The sequence below is a fragment of the Pygoscelis adeliae genome, unplaced genomic scaffold, assembly GCF_000699105.1.
Source record: "Pygoscelis adeliae isolate BGI_AS28 unplaced genomic scaffold, ASM69910v1 Scaffold459, whole genome shotgun sequence".
NCBI classification, from domain to species: domain Eukaryota; kingdom Metazoa; phylum Chordata; class Aves; order Sphenisciformes; family Spheniscidae; genus Pygoscelis; species Pygoscelis adeliae.
In genome coordinates, this window is record NW_008825435.1 from 14,294 (window position 1) to 24,609 (window position 10,316).

Genomic DNA, 10,316 nt, shown 5'->3' on the forward strand with positions numbered 1-10,316 from the left:
AAATAAAGTAAAATAAAGTAAAATGAAATAAAATGAAACAAAATAAAATAAAGTAAAATAAAGTAAAATGAAATGAAATTAAATGAATAAAATAAAATAAAATAATAAAATAAAATTCAATTCGATTCAATTCATTAGCAGCCTGCAGGAAAAACAGACTCTCCGGCCTCTTCCAGTGCGAGAGCCGGGCAATCCCTGGCGCCCCGTCCCTGTACGGCTCTCCCTGCCGCGGGACGAAGGAGCGCCCAACTGCTGTGCCAAAAGCAGCCGGAGCAGAGGACAAAGCCGCGCACGGCAAAAGCCGTCTCAAGCCGCTCGCGGCCAATATTCTGGGGCAGAAACGCCAAACGTCGCCTTTCTCCTCCTCACCTGATTATCTGCCTCCGGCCACGCTGGTCTGGACCCCAGTATGCTTCAGTCTGACCCTCTTTTTAGGCTTTTTTTTTTAAAATTATTATTATTTTTTCATCTCTGCAGGTTTTCCTGGCTGCTCGGCACAATCATTAAACCCGCAGGTGTTTCTACGCCTCCAAACATGCGACTTCCTCCCGGCTAGAGGACACCTACCCCCTCATAGGCCTTAATTTACGAGGGAAGGCTGTAGGATATAAGTATTAAAAAAAAAAAAAAAAAAAGAAGATAAAACGCCCAGACGATGCCATTTCCTGGGGCTGGACGCAGGCGCGAGCGGGTTGGTCAATAAGGTGAGAGCTTGCCCAAGAACGGCTTCACTCTTGGGACGCTCTCTCAATCTCCTGAGCTGGCCATGGCTGGGGAAATAGTTTATGCTGATTTAAGGCATCCTGGGGCCGGTTCTTCTCCTGCCGAGAAGCGTCACAGTAAGTGTTATCTTTTTTTTGGGGGGAAAGCGCTTATTTCAAGCTTTGCTTGCTTTGGGAAGACCTCTGGGTTTGCTTGCTCCTCCATCCCCGTGTTGATGTTTCCAAGATACATGGAGAACGTTGGACGGGTCAAATGTCCTCTAAGGTGGGATCCTGGCTTGCGTGGGGGGGGGGAAGCGAGGAAGGGATGGGGGAGAGGGAAGCCAGCAAACGCCCAAGGGGTGGGGGGGAGGTAAGCCAGCAAACGCCCGGAGGCTGAACAGTTTTGCCTCCGAGACCTTTCACTCGGTGGCAAAAATGGGTCCCACGAAGCCCAACGTGAGCCAACACACCTCGACGGAAAGCAAAGCTGCTGAGACCACGGCTGGGATCCCGGTGGAGATGAGGTCTGGGGAGACCCACGTCCCCCCCGACTGCCGGCTCTACCGCGAGGGGCTTTCGCCTGCTCTAAATTCCGCCAGTTTCAGAAGGTTTCAGGTCTGCTAAGCTCCATCGTTGGCTGCTCTCGAGGCTACCTGCAGCCCCTCCACCACCTGAAAAACCACCCTGAGATGATGCCCTCACTTCTGCATCCAATCTCTAGATCTCATCAGTGGCGATTTGTTGTTTTGGAGGAAGCCAAACAGCTGTAAACTTCCGCTCAAACTCGCTGGCTCAACACAGGGGCGTTTTGGGTTTGGGGTTTTTTTTTTTCCCCCCCCTCCTCAAAAAGCTCCCAGCATTTTCACGTGAAAATGTACATTTTTTTTTAAGCAAATGTGGCCTCTTTCAGCTCCTGCCTTGTGCCCACAGTGGCATGGGGTCCTCCTCAAAGTCAGTGGGCTGGGGCACCTCATCCTGCTGGTGCTGGTGGTGGTGCTGAGCGTGCAGGGTGAGTCACCACCTCTTATCTACACCTCAAAACCCAGGGAACGGGCTGGGAGGGGAAGTCAGGATTTATTTCAACATTTCAGCCTTCGGAGGGGAACGCGGTTGCCCCACGGAGATGCAACGAGATGCATCACCCGCCAGGAGTAAACCCCCTCTGAAATAAACCTGGACTATCCCCGTAGCTTTCAAACAAGGGTGGAGGACACAAGCCACGATTTCCAGGCTGGCTTAATTAACCGGGTGCAACCGTGGTGGGGGAAAAGGAGGCTGGCACAAAATCAAACCCAGCCCTACCCGGTTTTTGTGGTTTTTACCCCCAAAGAGCCGCGGCCTCTCACCCCAGGTCATTCCTCCAAGTTTTTCAGGGCTCTCTGCAGCCAGCGACGACAAGCGTTCCCTTGCAAGGCGATGAGATCCGGGGAAGGAACCACACGGAGCGATGCCTGATTTCATCCCTGATGCAGTATTTCTGCGAGCCCCGGCAGGAGAGCCCCACAGGTAACCCCCTTCCCACCCGGCTCTGCTGGGAGATGCTCAGGTGGGACCTTTGATGGGGCTTCCCTCCCACCCAATTGCAAGGAGGCACCTTGGGGGGTGCAAGGCCACCAAGGGTTATTGTGGCCAAGAGGAGCGTTGCAAGGAAGAATTATTTTTTTGCGTGCAATTTTTGCTGACCCCTCTTCCATGGAGGAGCAGGGTCAAACCTAGGGAGGAGGTTCCTCACCACCCTAACCAGCCATTAGTGTCCTTGTGGTCACCCCACTGAAGTCCTCCTCCTCCTCCTCGCCGGTGGCTGAGCAGGAAAAACCACAACGGTGTGAAAAAAACCTCAAGGATGGGCGAAGGGCCGGGGCGTGGGATGGGGAAGCCCTCGGTGCCTTTCAGCTGGTTGCCGGGCAAGACCTTGACCACCCTTTGGGGCGTCTCACGGCTCTTTCTCTTCTTCAGCCCGTGCTGGCTGCAAGCTGTGTCCCCAGGACTGGCAGCTCCACAGGGACAGATGCTACTGGCTTTCCAAGGAAAAGGGAAATTGGACTCATGGCAAGACAGACTGCGAAAATCAGAAGTCTCAGCTGGTAGTGCTCCGGGACAAGAAAGAAGAGGTAAATATGGAGGAGAAGGCTTGAAAAGGACCCGAAAGACCTTTTTTTCTGAGGTGGGCAAGGGAGCAAAAAGTGCCTGGCAGCAGGAGGGTTTGGGGCTGCAATGGTGGCTCTCACCCATCTCCTGCTCTGATGTCTCCTAAGAAGTGACCGGGAAGAAAAAGGGGCTGAATCATCACCTAAAGCCCCTCTGTGTCCCCCCACCCACCCGTGACATGGGAGGAAGAGGAGGGATGCAGAGCTGAGATGGAGACATCGGTGTCTCAGGCTCTGAACTGAAGCTGTTTTCACCCCAGAGCTGCCTTTAGAGATGGTGCATGGCGGCAGTCAAAGCACGGGGGACATTCATGTCCCATCTATTGGGGGATGAAACAAGGCAGATTTACTCTGTGGCTTTGCACCCCACGAAACTCTCCACAGAGAGATTTCGGTTGTTTTTTTTTACCTCCGTTTCCCAGGAGTACATCAAGATTATTACAGGCAGAGGCAAACAGCCGGTGTGGATCGGATTAATATCCCGCAAGAAGTGGATGTGGGTGGACAACACATCCTTCAACACCGAAATGTGAGTGTATCCGCAATCCGTTTGCGTAAAAAGCGGCTTTGCTCCATTTCAGACCCGGAGCGTGCCCCAACCCATCCCTCCAAGATCTTGCTGTCTGTGCGACGGTCTCGTATTCCCCTTGCCGAAGTTTTGCAGACCAAGAGTTGGGGGTTTATGGAGCACGGTAACCCAACACCTCCCGCTGCACCCATGGCTTTTAACAGCCCACGCATGCTCCTTGCAGATCTTACTGCAAGCGCAGCAACCTGCACTCAAATCTGGGCAACCCACCGGCGAGAAATCGTTTGTAGCACGATGAGATGGTGCAGAAAAAGGGCAGGAGAAACCCCCCCCGCCTCCCCTCTTCTGCACGCCTGCAAGAGTTTGCTCCTCTCACGCAATAAAATTTTTGTTCTGCAGGTTTGGCATCCTGCAGGAGGTGGATGAAGCGTGCGGGACACTGAGACACGAGGGGGTGGAGGCCAATACCTGTCAAGAGGAACACAAGTGGGTTTGCCAGAAAGACCCTTTCCCGCTCTCCCCACCGATGGCAGGAGACGGAGAGAAATGCAATCCCTCCGTCTGACGCGTGCCCACCCCGAAACGCCCAGCCTGCGAGACGCTTGCCGCCAATATTTGGGGTCCCGAGCTGGGAAACCAGAAACATCTGTGCCCCGGGGCGCTGTGTCAATAGAGCTACGGCAACAATAAACGCCTGTAAAACTGGTTTTCTTCTATTTGTTGAAATAACACTCGCTTGCGAACAAGAGTACAGGTGGCACAAAATGTAAATATGGCGAGTTCAGTTAAAGAAAGTTTTCCCGAGCGACGGCTGCAGTGAGGGGTCTGCACCAGGCGTGCATCTCCCTGGGCGCAGCTGAGAGCATCAGCACAGGGACCGATGCAGGCAGCTGGGTTTTGGGGGTTTCGGGGTGTTTGGGGTTTTTTTTGGTCTTTTGGGGTTTTTTGTGGTTGGTTTGGGATTTTTTGTTGGTGGTGGTTTGGAGGGGTTTTGTTTGTTTTGGTTTGGGGTTGTTTTGGGTTTTTTTTGCATTTTGGGTTTTTTGGGGGGGGCAGGTTGGGTTGTGATTTTGGGGGGGTTTTGGTTGGGGCTTTTGTTTTTTTGGGGGGGTTGTTTTTTTTTAAAAAAAACCAGAACACCTTTTTGTAAAAAAAAAAAACCTGTTGTAAAAAAAACCAACCTTCAAACACTCCAAGCCCACGCAAATTCACCATTTCAGCAAATTCCCTCCCCACCTTTTTTCAGCCCCTTCCAACAGCAAGATCTACTCATTGCCATTAATTCACTCAAGTGAGTATCTTATGGACCTAACTGACTTAGAGGCAAAAGCGGGCTTTCGAAAGATCACGGAAAATGCTATGCTTTTTCTGGTGCAGCGCTCCAGCAACAGTGACAATGATAGTCTAGCCTCTGAGCAGAAAGTCTCATGAAAATGCAAACTCATAAATGTTGCTGATAGAGTCGGGTATAAGGTTTTACCAAAGAAAACTGTGCTCAGTTCTCCTTCACCTGGGATGAAGCTCCTGTTTATGGGGTCTTTTTTTATGGATATGCTTTTTGCTGCCAGAGGATGTAGTTGTCAGGTCTGCTGCAGAGCCAGTTCTTCTTGGTGTGGCACAGGGACGAGCTGATCCTCTCCTGGTTGAGGTATGCACAGGGTCCACCACCCCGCACCTCAAACCTGCAATGCAGACGTGCTCAGGAGAGCAAGAAAAGGAGGAAAAGAAGAAAGCTACCCCCCAAAAAATTAAGAAAAGCTGGGATTTCCTCTCTAGGAGAGAAGGGGTGGCGTTTGGCTGAGGGTATCTAATAGGGGATTGGTGTGCAGCATCCTTGGTCCATCCCAAACCTCCCATGGAAAGCCAGGGGCTGCTTGGGCACAGTGGCAGGAGAAGGTCCCCATCCCAGGACGGGTCATCCCAGACCCTCTAAGAAATCCCATCCAAGGGGGGAGAAGCAACGCAACAGCCCCCCGGGGCCATTTCCAACCACACCAAGAGGGAAATCTGCCCCAGTTGCCAACCCCAAGCACCCAACACGGACAGAGGGACCGACCAGTTGTTGAAGGCTGTGCCGTTGGTCCACCACCAGCTCCCATCCTTCTCCTTTTGCAGCCCAAACCAATGGTTAGCTTCGCCTTTATAGCGTTTAATAAAGGCCTTTAAAGCAAAGAAACATCATGTTTTAGCTAGTCTTGTCTTCCCCACCTCCTCTTTTCTACCTGTGGCCATCACCCCACCCAGAGATGGTGCTTTCCCGGAGGGATCTGCTCCTGGCTACAGCATCAGGTGCAATTTGGGGCCAAGCAGGTTTTCGGTCTGGTTTTTTTTTTTGCCCCCCCCTCCTTTTTTTTTTTTTGGCCTCTTTTTTGTTTTCTTTTTTCATGTTTCCTACCCTGGTTCTAGTGTAGGGGCTCAAGCACAGTTCTCACCAGTTCATCCTCGGTGCTTATAATGGCCAGTGAAGCTCCCAGGGCCTCACACCTTTCCTGACTGACCATCCAATTGTTCTCAGTCTCAGAAAAATAATAGCATTTCCCTTGGAAACCAAGCCAGGTGTCTGGGCACACGTGGGAGAAGTCCAGGCGAGGCAAAGAGGGTTCCAAACGTACAACTGAGAAAGAAAAAGCTGAGTGAGACGCATGGGCAGCACTAAAACCAGGAAAATGGGATTTATTATTTTCTTCCTAGAAGCTTCAGGGGGGGAAATTGGCAACAATGCCCTTGGGAAAGTGAATGGCGTAACCAAGCGAGGAGCCAGGATGCCTGGATCACAGTTTAGGGAAAAAAGGGGGTGTCCCCCCCCAAAGCGGGCTTGGTGCTTTGCTCGGGAAGCATCCCCTGATGCTGGGAAAATCCTGCGATCCCCCCTTTCCCGAAACAGAGGCGCCTGGTCCAGATCCTCTCCATGGGGGATGCCTGGATGGGACTCACCAGTCAAGGCCACCAGCAGGACGAAGATGGTGAGCACCAGCCCCCCACACACAGGGATGAAAACCCGCAACAAGCGGGATCTTTCGCTGTCTGACTTCTTGGTGTTGGACCCTGGGGGAGGAAAGAGCAGGAGAGGGTGTGGGCTGGGTCCTGTCCTCCTTCCACCTCCTTTGCACTTTTTCTGCTGGATCCTCAGTCCATCCCAAGCCCTGGTCGGGACAGGGACCTTTCTGGGGCTCAGGAGGGTGGGGAGAGCTCGCAGAGGCTCAAGGGGCTGTCTGCAAGGCAGGGAGAGCAGACGTGTGTCCTTCAAAGGCACCAATGTGTGTTTGAGGACCTGGAGATGGATTTAGGCTTTTCAGCCTTTCAAGGTGGCCACATCATTAAATTTAGGGTAGATGTGCTTGGGTCCATCTGCACCCACCCAAAAACTCCGTCCCCATCCCACTGGTGCTCCACCCGAGCGAGCTGCTCTTCCCACCTGCCCTCACCCAGAGCGTTGTTTTTTTCCCAGCATTACCCCATTTGTACTCTTTCTCTACATCGTTGCAGCTGTTCAACGCTTCCTCTCGGTCTGAAGAATCTGGTTCTTTGGCTCCTTTCCCCATTGTGGGCTGAGAAGGGCCGGACTGTCGCGTTTTAGCATCGGCTGGCAAACCCAGCCCAGGAGCTCATGTTCCCCCCGTGTCTGCAGGGACCACTGCTCAGGCTGCGTGTTAACAAGGAAAAGGCTGAGAAAGTCTGCAGCCAGTCATGCCTCCCGCATTTGCAAGATCCCATCAAGCCATCCAGAGCCTTTTTTTTTTTTTTGCCTCTGCAACACTCCAAGACCTCGTGGGCACCAGGTACCATAGGAAGCCATGGCAGGGGAGCATGTTTGTCCTATGCTAAAAACACACTGGGGGGGAAAGAAAGACGGAAAGAAGACAGACAAAGAAGGACAAAGTGAGAGAAGATGAAGAGGGGTAGGAAAAAAAAAAGAGGGAGGAAAGAAAGAGAGAAAGGGGAGAGGGGAGATAGAGAGAAAGGGGAGAGGGGAAAAAGAGAGAAAGGGGAGGGGGAGAGAGAGAGAAAGGGGAGGGGGAGAGAGAGAGAAAGGGGAGGGGGAGAGAGAGAGAAAGGGGAGGGGGAGAGAGAGAGAAAGGGGAGGGGGAGAGAGAGAGAAAGGGGAGGGGGAGAGAGAGAGAAAGGGGAGGGGGAGAAAGAGAGAAAGGGGAGAAAGAGGGGAGGGGGAGAAAGAGAGAAAGGGGAGGGGGAGAAAGAGAGAAAGGGGAGGGGGAGAAAGAGAGAAAGGGGAGAGGGGAAAAAGAGAGAAAGGGGAGGGGGGAGAAAGAGAGAAAGGGGAGAAAGAGAGAAAGGGGAGAGGGGAAAAAGAGAGAAAGGGGAGGGGGAGAAAGAGAGAAAGGGGAGGGGGGAGAAAGAGAGAAAGGGGAGGGGGAGAGAGAGAGAAAGGGGAGGGGGAGAAAGAGAGAAAGGGGAGAGGGGAAAAAGAGAGAAAGGGGAGGGGGGAGAAAGAGAGAAAGGGGAGAAAGAGGGGAGGGGGAGAAAGAGAGGAGGGGGAGAGGGGAGGAAAAAAAGGGGAGAGGAGAGAAAAGAAGGGACGTTTAAAGGGAGTTTAAATATTAAAAGATACTAAAAGAAAAATATGAGTTATTAACTACTTACAGTTTAAAAGGAGTTTAAGGGTTTACGAAGGGAGACAAGTCTGCTAAGGGATCAGGAGCTGTCACTGCAGTGAGACAGCGAACTCCCTGAGGGGTCAAACCAGAGCTCGCAGTTTGACAGCACCCCCCGCAAGAAACCCACAGGAGGGGAAGAAGCTGAGCTTAAAACGAAACTACTGCTGCGGTTGAAGTTGCATGCGTGGCAGCTGCTCGCAGCAAACTTGTTTTGCTCTCCGGAAAACCTTATCTCCGTTCACCCTTATCTCAGTTCCTCCAGTGCCTGCGCTTGGATGGAGCAAAGGGCACGCTTGTTTTCCTGTAGCTGAGCCAACGGGTTGCACCAGCATTTATTCCTGCCCTGGGCATTGTGTACCTTCAGATTACAAAATAAACCAATAAAAGCCTATCAACAAGTTGGGCTTGGTACAACAATACAATTTGGTTCTGGGAATAAGCTCTAAAGTCACGTAGGGGCAGGTTGTAGTTGTCAGTAAATAAGGAAGAAGTGCAAAGAATTTCCCTTCCCCTGCACAGGGGATTTGCAGGAGGGAAATTCAGTGCTTGAGGATGTGCTCGGGTATAGTGTTTCAGAAGCAGTTTGAGGGTTAAATTTGGCAGTAGAGAAGAGAAAGATTCATAACAAGGGTGGGCTGTCCTATCTCTGAGCTGGGTTTGAGCTAGAAACCCTCCAGCCCTGGGCTGGGTGAGCTGTTATGACTGAAGCGTTAAGATACAAGAAATGAAAGTATCGACTTCAGATTAAAAAAAGTCCCCCGCCCAAGCTTTCAGTTTCCCCATTTCAAGCTAGAAACTTCTCTTCTGCTTTTGGCTCTGCTTTGTAATGACGACTGTAAAAATTCCCTTAAAAAAGACAGTGTGGAGATTCGTTTTTTTCACCCACTCCCAAAATTAAGAGACCACGCAGGGCAGCCTGAGCTGCCCAGGTTTTATCCCTCCCAAGCCCACTGTGGTTTCCAGCCGATCCACTCCAGATCCCCCAAATCCACTATTAATGCCACTTAAATGAAACCAATCTAAGTCCTTTTTATCATATAATTATTCACCTCTTTTCACCATGATTTTCTTAATCCCTTTCCAGAGAAAGCAACCTTGTTACCCAGAAGGGGCTGAAATAAAAAAAGCAGTGCTGAAAAGTGCTTACAAAGCAGCAAAACAGAGAGAAAAAAAATTAAAAACCAACTGAAAAAAACACGTCCAGAAGCTCAAAACAACCACAATAAAAAACGCAGGGAGGACAGGGCACCCGTGGTGGCAAAAGCTTCGATTAAACCAGCTGAAAAGTAGTGATTTTGAGGTCTGGGGTGGTTGTTTTATTTTTCTTCCCTCCCTTCAATTTGCCACAGCTCATTATTTCAGCCCCCAAAATAAGAGACCTCTCTCTCTGGGTGGTCCTCCCCATCCCAGCCCCAGCGTCGCTCCAGCTGGTAGTGACTCAGCCAGCCCCAATTTTTACAGGCAAGAAGCTGCTTTTCCCAGAACTTACCTTCCTCGTAGATCATGCTGTAAGTGTAATCAGCTTCCTGACGCTGCTTGAATATCGTTGCGTGCAGGGATGCACTGTAATGTGATGTACTTCCTCAACGGTCACAGGTCCCAGTGCTCAGCTGAACCCCAGCAGCTTGGGTCTCATCCTTGGGGTGTCACCTTGGGCTCGTAGGCGAGGCAAAGGGGCGAAGGACCACCTCAAGAAACCGTTGGTTGCTTTAAGCTTTATGCTTAAGAGTTTCCAAGCAGGAAGAGGACTTTTTTTCCCCCCTATTATTCTTGCTCAATAAATCCAGACAAGTGGGGATTTTTAACAGAGAGCTGTAGGCAGGTGCTGCTGAAGGCACCGTGCCCTCCCTGCGCCCCAAATGTTTGCAGTCATTTCTCAACCGCCCCGGCAGCTTCTGAAGCTCATTTGAAATGGTTTGCACATGAAGCCGGGGTCAGGCTATGCTAATGTGACTTTGAGTCATCTCTTCTTGCTACAGCAGAGGAAAAACCAAGGTGCTGGGCCAACTGCCGCTTTCTTCCATCAAGGAGCAAAAGCAACAGGCTCAAATTAAAACCAGCTCTAAGGAGAAGGAGGTGCAAGACGGGAGTTTAAACCCAGTGGGAAAATAAAAAAAAAAAACAAACCTTGGGGAGGAGGGCTGGGAGCATTGAAGACGGTAAGAAAAAGTGTGGGGAGACTCTCTGGGCTGCCCTGGGAAAGCCCCCGTGGCTGTCATCACAGAAGTATGAGATTAACTGTATGAGATTCAACAAGGCCAAGTGCCGGGTCCTGCACTTGGGCCACAACAACCCCATGCAGCGCTACAGGCTGGGGGAAGAG

The 10,316-nt window shown here is 51.2% G+C and overlaps 2 protein-coding genes across 2 annotated transcripts; one reads left to right on the plus strand and one right to left on the minus strand.

Annotated features, from left to right (window-relative positions):
• The first annotated feature begins 1,139 nt into the window (after positions 1 to 1,139).
• On the plus strand, positions 1,140 to 3,962 carry LOC103922935 (killer cell lectin-like receptor subfamily B member 1B allele B). The gene is made up of 7 exons (XM_009331161.1): positions 1,140 to 1,319; positions 1,635 to 1,713; positions 2,118 to 2,210; positions 2,661 to 2,815; positions 3,274 to 3,380; positions 3,433 to 3,506; positions 3,689 to 3,962. The coding sequence occupies exons 1-7, from the start codon at positions 1,140 to 1,142 to the stop codon at positions 3,943 to 3,945; spliced, it is 945 nt and encodes a 314-aa protein (XP_009329436.1). The 3' UTR covers positions 3,946 to 3,962.
• A 584-nt stretch (positions 3,963 to 4,546) lies between these two features.
• Positions 4,547 to 8,238, minus strand: LOC103922917 (C-type lectin domain family 2 member B-like). Its single transcript, XM_009331133.1, has 6 exons — positions 7,980 to 8,238; positions 6,835 to 7,212; positions 6,315 to 6,425; positions 5,813 to 5,994; positions 5,437 to 5,540; positions 4,547 to 5,062 (listed from the first exon to the last, which is right to left on the minus strand). Exons 2-6 carry the CDS (start codon positions 6,920 to 6,922, stop codon positions 4,924 to 4,926), a joined length of 624 nt encoding a protein of 207 aa, XP_009329408.1. The 5' UTR covers positions 6,923 to 7,212; positions 7,980 to 8,238; the 3' UTR covers positions 4,547 to 4,923.
• Between the last annotated feature and the right edge of the window lie 2,078 nt (positions 8,239 to 10,316).